This window comes from Prionailurus bengalensis, chromosome A3, assembly GCF_016509475.1.
Source record: "Prionailurus bengalensis isolate Pbe53 chromosome A3, Fcat_Pben_1.1_paternal_pri, whole genome shotgun sequence".
In the NCBI taxonomy this organism is placed as follows: Eukaryota; Metazoa; Chordata; class Mammalia; order Carnivora; family Felidae; genus Prionailurus; species Prionailurus bengalensis.
Window position 1 is genome coordinate 16,872,228 of NC_057354.1, and position 15,126 is coordinate 16,887,353.

The following is a 15,126-nucleotide window of genomic DNA, read 5'->3' on the forward strand; positions in this document are numbered from 1 at the left end:
TGACTGTAACTAGAAGAACTAAAGAAATCCCTATGGAGGAGGAGGAGGAAGAGGAGTCTCATCTAAGAGCTGAACTAGAGCTATAAATGAGCTTGCTCTGTGTGACAATGTCTTCCAGGTAAACATTTTCCTCTTCCTTAGAGATCTGACTGGTGTTATCTCCAGGAATGAGTGGCTGTCATTAGAAGGCTGTGTTACCAGTGAGTACTTATGTGAATAAAGACCTGCTACACAGACCTGCCTTGGAGTCGTTCCCCTACTGTGTCCTAACAAGACTTAAGAGTATCTAGAGTGAATCAGTCTGACCTGAGGCAATGTACACCTGGAAAGGGTATAGGATGGTGGAGGAGGGGGGGGAGGGGCAGGTAAGGGTGGGATGCAGACCCTGCAGTATGGACAACCCCTGCAGGAGGGGTTAAGGTTTTACTGAAAGTAAGATGGAGCTCTGCAAAGGTAGTTATTTGAAGGAAGTGCTCTCAGAATGGAGAGCAACAGGAATCTTATAACAAAGCATAAAGTTAGAAATCGGCAGGGGGTGGGGGGAAGCACCCATGAAGAGCTCCCTATAAAGATAATGTTAATTTTCCTTTCTCTTAGACCAAGCTAAAAGAATTTTCTTTTTAGCTTAAGTTCACAATGATTTCCTGCTAGTGTTAAGTCTTCCCCTCCCTTCAGTCAAGTCTCACCTATCCCTCTGACTTCTGCGTCATATTGTGGGTGAGAAGTGGCACCTGCCCCACATTCTCCATTCTCCCCTTTTCATCCCTACCCAAGCAGTAGCCCAGGGAAGGGGACCATAGGCCATGAATCCTAGGCCAGAAGCAGAAATAAATGAACAGCTGCTGGGGCGCCTGGGTGGCTCAGTCGGTTAAGCGTCCGACTTCGGCTCAGGTCACGATCTTGTGGTCCGTGAGTTCGAGCCCCGCGTCGGGCTCTGGGCTGATGGCTCAGAGCCTGGAGCCTGCTTCCGATTCTGTGTCTCCCTCTCTCTCTGTCCCTCCTCTACTCATGCTCTGTCTCTCTATGTCTCAAAAATAAATAAACGTTAAAAAAAATTTTTTTTTAAATGAATAGTTGCCATGCAGGAAGAAAAGGGATGTGGGGAAAATGGTTACATGGATGTCGGTGCATATCCTTGCCCCACACTTTCCTCAAACGCACTCTAAGGAGATGATTCTCAAGGAGGAAGGGAGAACGGACACTTGAGTCATATGATGAAAACTGTCAGCTATTATTTATATTCCTCTATTTCTTTTATTATTACTAAGAAGTCAATCAGACTGACATTTTGATAAGACTTTGAGCATAAGGCTATACACCCATGCAAAAAACAAAAACAGGACTTTTCCAAACCACACACGAATGAGTAAGATTAGCAGACTGAATAACTGGGAAAGTGTATTCCCAACTTTAAATGTAAGCCTTAGGGCCTTATATGTAGAGGTCCTAAGGTGGGAATGAACGTAGTGTATTTAAGGAATTGAAACAAAGCCGGTGAGGCTACGGCTGAGAGAAGGGAAAAGGGACATGATAGAATATGGGCAAAATGAGAACCTGAGACTCCAATAGGTCAAGATATCTCCAAACATAAAGCACAACTAGTTCTCCACATTTCAAAGCCTGCCCAGAAAGTGCTGCTTCCAGGATGACCCAGAAAATAACCAACCAGCCCTCTGCCCTTCACAACTACTGAGGACATAATAATGCAACAGCAGGTAAGATACTATGTCATGTGCCTTACCAAGCACTTCTACAAGTATGGCCTCACTGGATTTTCCCAACAACTTTGTAAGATTCATGTTGTCTCCATTACACAGACATGGGAACAGAAGCTAAGAGTAACGTGCTTGGGTCACCTTGCAAGTAAGACACAAAAATAAAAATTTCTACCTCCAAGTCCAAGTGCTTCTACCTACACCAACTGGATAAGCTGACACAAAGCTTAAGAATTAGATTATGATCAGGACACCTGGGTGGCTCAGTCAGTTGAGCATCTGACTTTGGCTTAGGTCATGATCTCACAGTTTGTGAGTTTGAGCCCCGCATCGGGGCTAGCTGTTGTCAGTCTGTCAATGCAGAGCCCACTTCACATCTTCTGTCTCCCCCTCTCTCTCTGCCCCTCCCCTGCACAGTGAAGGAAACAATCAGCAAAACTAAAAGCCAATGGAATGGGAGAAGATATTTGCAAACGACATATCAGATAAAAGGTTACTATCCAAAATCTATAAACTCAACACCCAAAAAACAAATAATCCAGTAGAGAAATGGGCAAAAGACATGAATAGACACTTTTCCAATGAAGACATCCACATGGCTAACAGACACATGAAAAGATGCTCAACATTACTCATCATCAGGGAAATACAAATCAAAACCACAATGAGAGACCACTTCACACCTGTCAGAATGGCTAACATTAACAAGTCAGGCAACAACAGATGTTGGTGAGGATGTGGAGAAAGAGGATCTCTTTTGCACTGCTGGTGGGAATGCAAACTGGTGCAGCCACTCTGGAAAACAGTATGCAGGTTCCTCAAAAAATTAAAAATAGAACTACCCTACAACCCAGCAATTGCACTACTAGGTATTTATCCAAAGTATACAGGCATGCTGTTTCGAAGGGACACATGCACCACAATGTTTATAGTAGCACTACTGACAATAGCCAAAGTACAGAAAGAGCCCAAATGTCTGTCGGCTGATGAATGCATAAAGATATGGTAAGTATATACAATGGAATATTACTCGACAATATAAAAGAATGAGATCTTGCCATTTGCAACAACATGGATGGAACCAGAGTGTATTATGCTAAGTGAAATTGGTCAGTCAGAGAAAGACAAATATCATATGACTTAACTCATATGTGGAATTTAAGACACAAAACAGATGAACATAGGGGCGCCTGGGTGGCTCAGTCGATTAAGTGTCTGACTTCAACTCAGGTCATAATCTCACGGTTCGTGAGTTTGAGCCTCGTGTTGGGCTCTGTGCTGACAGCTCAGAGCCTGGAGCCTGCTTCAGATTCTGTATCTCCCTCTCTGTCTGCCCCTCTCCCACTCATGCTCTGTCTCTCTCACTCTCAAAAATAAATAAACATTTAAAAAAAAAATTAAAAAAAGAAAAAAAACACATGAGCATAAAGGAAGGGAAGCAAAAATAATATAAAAACAGGGAGGGGGACAAAACATAAGAGACTCTTAAATACAGAGAACAAACTGAGGGTTGCTAGAGGGATTTTGGGTGGGGGGACAGGCTAAATGGGCAAGGGGCATTAAGGAGGATACTTGTTAGGATGAGCACTGGGTGTTATATGTAGGTGATGAATTACTGGATTCTACTCCTGAATTTATTGTACTATATGTTAACTAACTTGGACACAAAAAAAATTTAGATTATGGTTCTTGAATATCAATAATATTAACTCTATGATATATATTGCCATACGTTTTTCCCCTTTACGACTTTACCTTGGTTTTATCCTAAGAAAGATCTTCCCTACTCTAAGATTATAAAATATTCGCCCATACTTTTTTTTTAGTACTTTTATGGTTTTATATTTTTAACATTTAAAATTTTAATCCATCTGAAATATATGAGTGTGTTGTGAAAATGGAAATATTTTGTCAAATGGTTACCCACAATTGTGCTATCCATTCTCCACTAGTTTGTAATGTCACTTTTACTATAAACTAATAATTTCCACCTCTCATATATATTGAGTCTGATTCTAATTTATTTATTTTTCACTATTTCTGTGTTAGTACCACATTATTTTAATCACTAGAGTTTTATAATATGTTTTAACTCCATAAAATGTTCAAGTCCTATGGGGTGAAATACCTCAAAATAGAAAGGTAAACTGGAAAAAATATCTGCAACACAGGGAAGTCTTATAAATGCATAAGAAAAGACAAACCATCACAATAAAAATGGGCATAAAGTAGTGAAGAGGAAATTCACAGAAGAAATGCAATCAGCCAAAAGATTTTAAAGGTCATCCTACTCAGTAATAATCAAAGAAATGCAAATTAAAAGAAAGAGCTATGCCTTCACTAGAATACTGCAAGCTGGCAAGAGAGGAAAAAGGAGCACGTTCATAGGGACAATAAGTGCTATAAACTATCTGGAGGGCAATTTACCAAAATATCACATTTGGCAATGCATCAACTGGAAAACCCTTGACCCAGAGATTCTAATGCTATGAATCTAGCCTTACTAAAATATCTGTATAAGTGCACAAAAATTGTACATACAAAGACATTCACCAAGTGCTTCATTTATAGTAACAAGTATAAAATTCTGTTTGTAATATCAACATGGAGCAGAAGTTCAGAGTACAGGCCATGGAGCAGAAGTTTAAAACTAAGTTCTGACACTTATTAGTCAAGTGAGCTTGGGCAATTAACCTCTCTGGTATCTCGTCTATAATCTTAGTGTGTTGTGATGATTAGAAAGAGGTAAAAATTCCTGTCACAGAGTAAGTGTTCAATAAACGTTAGGTTTAACTATTAAAACAAAATATCACCAGGGCTCCTGACTGGCTCAGTCAAAAGAGCATGCAACTCTTGATCTTAGGGTCATGAGTTCAAGCCCCACGTTGGGGGTAGAGATTAAGTAAAAACTTTAAAATAAATAAATGAATACATAAATACATAAAGCAAAATGTCATAAATGACCTAAATGTTCAGTAATAGGAAATTGGTTAGATAACTTAGAATAACTCAAATTTAATCTAGTCATTAAAAGGATATGGTACCTATCTATATTTTTATATATGAAAAAAATCTAGAAATCTAAATACCATAGTATTAAGAATAATTGTCTTGGGGCGCCTGGGTGGCTCAGTCGGTTGAGCGTCCGACTTCAGCTCAGGTCACATTCTCGCAGTTTGTGAGTTCGAGCCCCGCATCGGGCTCTGTGCTGACAGCTCGGAGCCTGGTGCCTGCTTCGGATTCTGTGTCTCCCTCGCTCTCTGCCCCTCCCCCACCCACACTCTGTCTCTCTCCCCTTCAAAAATAAATAAACATTAAAAAAAATTTTAAAAAAAGAATAATTATCTTTGGGGAAAGGAGCATACATTTACAAAGTGGAGGGCTTCTATTTTCTTCCTTTGAACTATTCACATTGTTTTTTTTGGTAAGAATGACTTTTGTAATCAGAAATGAAAAACTCTTCACTTGAAAAAGAAAACTCTTTAAAATGATAAATACATCCTCTTTAGGTAGCCTCAGAAAACACACTCACTGGGCATTGTTTCCACTGCTCTCCTCGTCAATGATTCCAGGCACAGCCTTCCCTGCAGCTCGGCTGATTTCCCTTGAAGAAAAAAAATCTAGTGAACAAAAAATTTTTAGAATTTCACACCCCATTCATTAATAATAAGTATGAATGAACTGCAAGCATTTTTCAGACTTGTTCAAAATGTAATTCTTGAAACTTAAATAAAGGTACATTTATACACCTACACCACTTTGTGTAGCTTGCAAAAGTTAACATTAAAATATGAGGATCAGTTCTTTCTTGACTCCTGAGGGAAGGATCAATATACTAGACCACATTCTAGACTAGACCCACATTCTAGTCCTATATTCTAGACTCCATATCATCAGACTCAGCAGAGTGCCTGGGATGTAGCGAATTCAAGTGTGGAATGACAATTTTTGAATATAGGGAAAAGCTCACAGAGGCCACCTGATGGTGTTCCTCTCATGCATTCATCTCCCACTTCACCAAAGCCCCTAATTTATCCTCTAAGATCCCATAAATCAGAAAAAAAATTAACTTCATCCCAGGCTCCAGGGGTAGAGAATATGACCTCGCCATACCATCAGGGTATTCTATGTCTCCTGCCACAGTGACCGGTTCAGGATGGGCATGTGGCCTAGGCCAGCTCCACCAGAGCAAATTGCAGGACTACTCTTTCTGGGAACGCTGTGACCAAGACAGGCTCTCATGATGTGGCATGCGGATATAAATTTGGGAACTGCTAAAACTATTGAGCCCACTCACAAAGGAGAGCAACGCCAAGAAAACTGGAGAGCAATGGAACTGGAGCCCGACAACATCATAAATTTTCAATCCACACCCTAACCCTGCCCTATTTCTGGGCTTTTCAATGACATGAATCAGTAAAGTCTCTTTATTGTTTAATCCCATTTGAATAGGGTTTTCTGTGCTTATAGCTGAATGCATTCTAACTGACAAAAAGGTGAATGTGGAATAAGGTTTCAAAAGATGGGAGGAATATAACTTGAGGAATGAGAAGTAATAAAATAAATTACAATATAGTGAAATAAAACAAAAAGGCAAGAAAGAAGGGCCAGCGAAAAGAATGTGTGAGAAGAGAGAAGAGAAGATAGGAATTATTTGTAAAAACATTTCTGCTTTCAACATGCTTACCTATTCAAGACTCCATTGGAAACCAGAGCTTCTTTAGGATGGAAATACTTATAATATACATTTCTAACCACAGCATCTTTAAAGGGCAAAGAGAGGAAGTTGTACCTTAATTAGAAATAGGTTTGATATTAGATGAATACAAACTTGACCTGTAAGAAACCCTGGAACTCTGTTGCAATTCCTTCCACTTTATAAATGGAAAAAGCCTAGCCCCAGAAGGCTCAGACCGCCACTGAGATCAGAATGCCGGACCATGCACCCTCAGCCCAGGGCTCTTCCCATTGTACTATTAGGTCCAGAGGACTACAGTATGTATAATAAATAGGAAACGGCTACCTCTACTAAAATGATAATAATTACCATTATTAATCATGATTCCATATTCTTCCAGGAGAAAGTTAATATTGGTGTCGTATCTGGATTCCCCACCCTCTCCTAGCATCACAAGGATATCACCACCACCATCAAGGTATTTCTTCAGGACTTCAAACTACATAAAAGAAAAAAAAAAATCTATGAATATACCCCAAAGACTTCTGTCCAAAGTACTATGAAGAAAAATAAATAAATCTATGAGGCACTTAAATATAAACATCTGTAAGATATATAAAATGTACTCTCTATGTAGAATTTCAAGCTTGTTTTTAAGTACAAAGTCCCAAAATACTCAAACTGAATTGACATTTTCCACACTGACTATCTGGAAAGCAAACTCAAAGTGGAAAGTATTAGCTAAAAGAAGCTCACAGGTCATTGAGCAGCATCCCCGGTCTCAATCTACCAGATGCCAATTGCACCTACCCTCTCCTGCCAACAACCAACGATGTCTTCAGACATGGCCAAATGTCCCCTGGGGCCAGGGGAGAGTGTATAGAAAAAAATCACCCCTGGTTGAACACTATCGCTCCAGACCATACCTTCCCCTGCCAGCCAAGGACTCAGGATGAGAGTATTGTACACCACCCCCAGGGAGCAATTCTGGTCAAGTCACTGACTGATCAAGCCCTAGTGAGAAACGCATGGCATCTGCTTATCTTCTAGGAAGCTCTCTCTTGTTTTCACAAAGCTAGAGAAGGGAGAAAAATCTAGGGCTGACCTTGCTGACCCAGCCTGAGAAAACCTGGGGCGAGTGGTCTAGACCAATAGTCCCTCAACTTCCCTCAAGCACCCCAACAGCAAATAATGTGAAAGTAAAGTATGTATATTTATATAATTATAGAACATACTCCCAAAAAGGAAAAATGTGAAGGATAATAAAGATATGACAAATATCATTTCCCCCGGCACCTCAGTGATTGATCACACACATCCCACTTTGGAAACCACTGGCCCAGCCCAGCTTTACTACAGACAAACCTTTGTGCTCTTGCACACTCCCTGGATTTCCTTCTCTCTCCCAGCCCCCCAAATATAGAAGACATAGTGCAACAGTTAACATCACCAAGGGGGCTTGCTCCCAAATGATTTCACAGATCCTGAACTCTGCACAAGACTGTGCCCTTCATGGGGATCCTACATACCTATTTAGCCTTTGTTTCAAAATGTGGAATATCAAGAGGTGCTCTAGTGTATGTATGCTCAAGCAATAACAAACTGATATTCTTCTAGTGTTTATACACCAAAACATTGACAATTTGAAGTACACATGTTCTTTTATAACTCATTTTTTTAAACTACATTACAGTTGAGACACTTTTTTCAATGGTAGTGGGTTATATTACCTGGGCTTTTCAATTCAGAATAATAAAGGTGTATGTAAGTGATGAGTCACTGAATTCTACTCCTGAAACCAATGTTGCATTGCATGTTAACTAAAATTTAAAAATAAAATAAAATAAAAAAGTTAAAAGTGCTTCTGCCTTTCCTTCCTACCTTGCTCCACCTCTAAAGTAAAGGCAAGGTGCCAGGAACTGGTCTGGTGTGAGAACATTTTATTAGGCTAAATATGCCTCTCAAGGGATTCTATCATTTGGAAGCCACTGCCTTCCATCTCTAAGAGCTCGAAGTAAGGTTTGACCTAGTGCCTGTTCCCTCTTGGGGAAAGGACCAGGCACCTATCTCTGACCCTCTTTCCAGATGCCCTGGCTTTCCTGACACTGCCTGCTCCTCAGCAAAACCTCCTCACGTCTCTTTGTCTTCACTAGTTGGAGAAGGGAAGTTGGGGGGGGGGGGGAGGGGAGTAGAGGAGGAGGAGAAGGGAGGTATCGTGTAGCATGAGGCCACTCCAAATCAACGGGGAATATGGAATATAGTATTCCTTTGCATGCCACTGCACACTGTGTGTACATTTCCCTCAGGCTCTCACTGGGTGGGGGCAGCTGGCCACCTCCATGTTCCTAATAGGAATTCCTGTTCCTTCTCTCAATGAACCTGATCAGTTATGTCTCTTCTCAGGTGACAAGGTGGCCTTGCAGTTGGGTCAACAAACAAAAGAACAGAAATGCTTCCCTGTAGACCTCCTCCCTATGTCCCCATCCAAAGTCAGAGCAGAAGACTGGACCACACCGGTGCCACCCTGCCACCACCTCCCTACTCCCCACAACCCTCCCTGAGCACCAAAGCACTTTCACATCTCTGTGAGAAAGGCTCTTGCTGTGTTCTGGGGTTTCTGTTTAGTTGTGGTAAAATACACATAACATAAAATTTACCATCTTAATTATTAAGTAGTGTTAAGTAGTGTTAAGCACATTCACATTATTTGCAACCATCACCACAATCCATCCCTAAAACTCTTTTCATCTTGCAAAACCAAAGCTCAATACCCATTAAACAACTCCCCATTTCCCCCTCCTCGAACACTGGCTACCTCGATTTTTTTTTCTTTTAGTTTATTTATTTAAATTCAAGTTAGTTAACATACACTGTAGTACTGGTTTCAGAAGTAGAACCCAGTGATTCATCATTTACATATAACACCCAGTGCTCATCTCAGCAAGTGGCCTCCTTAAAGCCCATCACCCATTTAGCTCACCTCCCCACCCACCTCCCTCCAACAACCCTCACGGTTTGTTCTCTATCCTTAAGAGTCTCTTATGGTTTGTTCCTCTCTGTGTTTTTATCTTATTTTTCCTTCCCTTCCCCTATGTTCATCTGTTTTGTTTCTTAAATTCCACATATGAGTGAAATCATAGGATATTTGTCTTTCTCTGACTTATTTCCCTTAGCATAATACACTCTAGTTCTATAGAGGCTGAAGATGACAGAAAGAAATGGAAAAAACATTCCATGTACATGGATTGGAAGAACAAATACTGTTAAGATGTCTATACTACTCAAAGCAATGTACACATTCAATGCAACCTCTATCAAAATACCACGATTCTAACTTTATATGAATTTGACTACTCTAGGTATGTCGTATAAATGGCATCATACAGTACTGGTCTTTTTGTAACTGGCTTATTTCATTTAGCCTAACATCCTCAATATTCACCCATGGTGTAGCATGTATCAGAATTGCCTCTCTTTTTAAGGCTGAATAGTAATTTATCACATGTATGCCACATTTTGTTTATCCATTCATCTGTTGGTAGACTTAGGTTGCTTCTGCCTGTTGGCTATTGTGAACAATGCTGCTTTAGACATGAATGTACAAATAGCTCTTTGAGATTCTGCTTTCAATTTTTTTGGATATATATCTAGAAGTAGGATTGCTGGATCATATGATAATTCTATTTTTAATTGTTGAGGCACTGCCATGCTGTTTTCCATAATGGCTGTGTCATTTTACCTTTTCATCAACAGTGCACATGGGTTCTAATTTCTCTACATTTTTACCAATACTTGTGTTCTGGGTTTTACATTTGTCTACTCTATGAAATAGAATTAAAAACAGCTTAAATTTAAAAGGAATTTTCCTATTTTCAAATGTGGCAAACAAGTATGGCTAGTATTTAATTAGCCTCAACTATGTGTCTGGCACTTTACATGCATTATCTCAGTTAATGATCACAACAACTCCACGATGAAAAAAGAGATGAAAGCGATTACCTTAAGGTGATACAGTGTATGGTGAAGTGGGATTCATATCCGGAATTTCAGAGCTCATGTGCCAACCATCTCATTGTATTTCTTCTTTTTGGATATTACTTACCTCAGCTGCAGTAAATTTTTCCCTTGGCCCAGCTGTAATCCACAGTTTCACCCCAATTAGCTTCTCAGATGTGATTTCATCTTTTAAACTAGAAATAGGATTTTTAAAGTATTAGATCCATAATTTATTTTTTTCAACGTTTTTTATTTATTTTTGGGACAGAGAGAGACAGAGCATGAACGGGGGAGGGGCAGAGAGAGAGGGAGACACAGAATCAGAAACAGGCTCCAGGCTCTGAGCCATCAGCCCAGAGCCTGACGCGGGGCTCGAACTCACGGACCGCGAGATCGTGACCTGGCTGAAGTCGGACGCTTAACCGACTGTGCCACCCAGGCGCCCCAATAGATCCATAATTTAAAGCAATTTATGAATTACTCTAGCCTCTAGACTGTATGGAACCAGAGGCCACAGAGGCCCAGAGATGAAGGGATTTAGAGGTATCAGGTACAGCCTCTCTCCCAAAGTGAGAATCCCCTCTACAGGCTTGTCTGAGATCAGCCTCTGCTCAAATACTTCCCCTAGGCCAAGATGCCCAAATTAAACATACAAGAGTATAAAGAGTCTTCCAACTACTAATTCAATCAACTCTACATTAGTTTGTATAATTACATAGCCTTACCCATTAAGAAAAACCATTTACACACACAACAAAGGCAGAGAGGAATTCTCATCTTTCCTTTCCCTAAACTGAAGTATTGCCCGAAGTTAAAATATGGAGAAAGCCTCTAACCTCTTAAAAAGTTGTGTATGTATAATTAGAATAATTATTTGATTTGTGATTTGGGGGACAACTTAACATACTAATTGCCAACTTTAAAAAAATATGTTTTTATAATAATTTATTTACTTTTTTTTCCTGAGAGGCAGCGAGCAAGCAGAGGAGAGGGGCAGAGGGAGAGAGAGAATCTCAGGTAGATTCCACGCTCAGTGAGGGGCCCAACGTAGGGCTCAATCCCATGACCCTGGGGTCATGACTGGAGTAGAAATCAGGAGTTGGATGCTCAACCAACTGAGCCACCCAGGCGCCTCTATAATCAATTTATTTACTTCTGAATGTTCTTCATATTGAATTTCTCCTGCCTAAACAACCTCTTACATAAGAAAGTAAAGACTTTCCAATATTACCAGCAGGCTATTGTCATCACTTAGAAAGGAAAACAATATATATGGTCACCTCTGAATCTTCCAATTACTCCGAAGTCTTTTCTGCATGGATTTATAGCCATTGTTGGTGGTAAATACTTCTTTTTTGTACGCATTGAAAAGAATGGTGCTCCGAAGCTCTTTCTCCATGGTTACCTTATGGAAAAAAGAAGAGATCAGAAAAAATGAAACAATAAACAATATTCCAAAAGACCATAAATGGAAAAAATAGTCTTCTTCTAATTTATCAAGAGAGGAAATACAGCTGCAACCTAGTTATCAAATCCCTACAATTCTCAAAGATTGAGAGTGAAATGCATACTCACAGCCGCAGAAATCTGAGGCTATCTCTGGCTTTTGCTTCCTGTCTCTGGCCCTGGCCTTCCCACCAGCCTATTCTCAGGACCCTGCCCTGCCATCACCCTACCTTTATGCCCTGAGACCATGATGCCCACCTGATTTCTGACTGCTAACTACTGTTAAGTGTGGGGTATAGCCCTTCAGATTCTTTATTTTTTTAATGTTTATTTATTTATTTTGAGAGAAAAAGAGAGCATGAGGGAGAGAGGGGCAGAGAGAAAGGGAGAGAGAATCCCAAACAGGCTCCAAACTGCAGGGCCCCATGTGGGGCTTGAATTCACTAACCATGAGATCATGATCTGTGCCGAAATCAAGAGCTGGAAGCTTAACTGAGCCACCCACGTGCCCCTGGTTTAATATTTTTCTAACTGACATTAATTACTTTCATAGATTTACCTGTCTTTAGACTTAGCTTCTAGTAGCTTTTTTTGGTTTGGCTTGGTGGAATTTTGGAAGCCAAACAGAGGTTTTAAATTTTTTGGAGTCAATAGTATTTATCTTTTCCTTTCTTGCTTTTGGATTACATGACATATTTAGAAATTTTTTTTTTTTTTTTTTGCTGTGCTAAGTTTACAAATACAATGCTTTCTTCCAGTACTTTGTTATGTGGTTAAGTTAAATTTGGTCTGTTTGGAATTTATTTGGGTGATCAAAATAAGCTTCATTACTGTTTTTTTTTTAATTACAATAAAGCTGCCTGACATCAAACCATCTTCTTAATGCTGATTTGAAATACCCCTTGACTACATAATAAATCTCTAGAAGTATTTGTATTTGGATCTATTCTGAATTCCATTATTTTCTATCTGCATGTAAGTTCCTGCTCATTTCTATACTATTTTAATTATTATAACTTTATAATATGTTATAATATCTGGTGGTGCTGGAGAACTAATCCTCACTAACTTTTTAGAATTTTCTGGCTAGTCTCATATTTTTTCTTCCAATTGAACTTTAAAATCATTTTGTAAGCTCAACAAAAACAAACCTCATGATTACAGCAGCACTATCTTTTCATGTTCCAACCATCCTTGTACACTATTGTTTTCCCAATGTGTACATACAATACCCTATCCAGCCTTTCTCAGTTAACTAAAAGTCTCCATGGTTAGGATAGTGGCTGCATTATGCACTAGTGAACTCCACCACTGCTTTCATGAACATCTTTTCAATTATTTCGCCTTCACAAACCCTATTGGAATTTATACACGTCTGTCTTTGCCGTTATTTTTGCTGTAGGACAAATTCCCAACAATTTCCTAGGATTCCTAGGAAAACGGGATGAGACAATGCTCTCTGATACTCAGCAAGAGAACTAAACAGCCCAGCCACAGGCAACGGAGATTCAAATGCAGTCCGAAGTTCGGGATCCGGGCCTATATCTGCGGCCTCAGTTTACTTTATCTCATAAGACCTCGATTTTCCACAAGACTGGTCCAGAGGACCCAGGAACAGGCCGGCGAGGCCCCCGCCAGCTCCCAGGACGCTACAACGGCCATGCCGGCCCATCACAGTCGGAGCCCTTCTTACCTGAGGCCCAGTGACCACCATCTTCACCTGACACCGCCCAGCATCCTGCGGCCAGGTATCCAAGGCCGCTTAGCAACGGCGTAGGCGAGGCAGCGCGCTGGGGAGGCGTGCACTGCGGCGTGGACCTACCTCCGCAGCAACGTGATGACGACAGAACGGAAGACGCCATTTCGTCTTGAGCGTCACGGGGCTGGCGGTCAGGGGGCGGAGCTAATATGGGACTGTACCATTACATTGGTTGAGGGGTAAACCCAAACAGAACGTGAATTAACTTTAGGCCAAAAATAAACCCATCTCGTTTCGTACTTTAATATCAAGTATTATTGGAGACTGATATAAGTAGTAGGACCCTGGGGCCCAAACTTCGCTCCACCCTGAGGGAGGAAAGTGAAGGCTTCCGGCGGTGGCGGGTGGGAAATGCCCCATCCTCAACTCCCAAGAGCGCAGGCGCACAGCTCCGGGGCGAATCCGGCCGGAGAGTGGAGGACGAAATCTAGCTGTCGGAAACGCCAGATGAGGGGTTCTTATGCGTGCTGTGGAAGGGTTTCGGCGACTTGGCACCTCGGGAAGCTTTCCCCGCGAAAGATGGACAAGTTTAGTGGTGCGAATGGTCACTCGAGATAGTTCTTCCTCTTTAGTTAGCCCCTCATCTCTGAGCGCCAAAGTGCTAGGCCCAGGATATGACGGTGAACTCGCCCTCTAGGCCTTCCCAGACGGGGAGTTGGACCTTGGCCAGATCCGACCAAACAGTGAAAATATAAACTGCACTAAGGGAGCTGTGAGGGACCAGAGCTGATCTGAAAGGCGCTCCGGATGAGCGGAGTAATATTGATAAGGCATGGGCTGGAGAAGGAACTGCTACACCAAAGAGCCATCGCCATCAAAATGAAAAACCAGGCTCTAGTAACCACCAACAGGCCACAATTTGTTCCAGGGGAGCCCTTGCCTCCCCTGAGAGTGTGTGGACTGTGTGCAGTGCCGCCGCCTCACCGGCGCAAACGAGCAGAGACACACCACGGTTTTGGTTCACATTTACGTTTGTTACAATCTTCAGTTAAGTACAGAGCAGTAGGAGTCTTAGGAGCTTGAAACACACAACTCTTGTTGCCTTTACACAACTACTGCCACTGCAAAGTTAAAAAGTGAAGAGGATGGTTGAGAATTCTCTTCGTGGAGATGCTGTATTTTGGTGCGAAATTAATACAAATGGAAGTGAGGGGAGCCTGGGTGGCTCAGTTGATTAAGCATCTGACTCTTGATTTTGTCTCAGATCATTATCTCATGCATGGTTCCTAAGTTCAAGCCCCACGTGGAGCTCTGTGCTGGCAGCCTGGAGCCTGCTTGGGATTCTCTCTCACCCTATCTCTCTGCCCCTCCCCTGCTTGTGCGTGCATGCTCTCTCTAAAATAAGTACACATTAAAAAAAAAGAAGTGATATATTCTACTAGAAAGGGTACATAGGGCGTGCCACTCGACAGTTTGGACAGGTCTGGAGTTCTTCTGCCTGATGTGCAGTCAGTGTTTCCTATAAAACCAAAGGAGTACCTGCTCAGAGCATTTCTCCCACTGATGGAGGCTGTAGAAGAGCATGGGTTTTA

The 15,126-nt window shown here is 41.2% G+C and overlaps 1 protein-coding gene across 1 annotated transcript in view; it reads right to left on the minus strand.

Annotated features, from left to right (window-relative positions):
- Positions 1-13,695, minus strand: part of IFT52 (intraflagellar transport 52) — a 33,771-nt gene extending 20,076 nt beyond the window's left edge. The window contains exons 1-6 of the mRNA XM_043602332.1: positions 13,529-13,695; positions 11,670-11,794; positions 10,496-10,583; positions 6,763-6,892; positions 6,403-6,478; positions 5,248-5,319 (exon numbers count right to left, since the gene is read on the minus strand). Coding sequence (XP_043458267.1) covers positions 5,248-5,319; positions 6,403-6,478; positions 6,763-6,892; positions 10,496-10,583; positions 11,670-11,794; positions 13,529-13,549 — 512 coding nt within the window. The 5' untranslated portion in view covers positions 13,550-13,695. The remainder of the gene's footprint in view (positions 1-5,247; positions 5,320-6,402; positions 6,479-6,762; positions 6,893-10,495; positions 10,584-11,669; positions 11,795-13,528) is intronic.
- Positions 13,696-15,126: the final 1,431 nt, after the last annotated feature.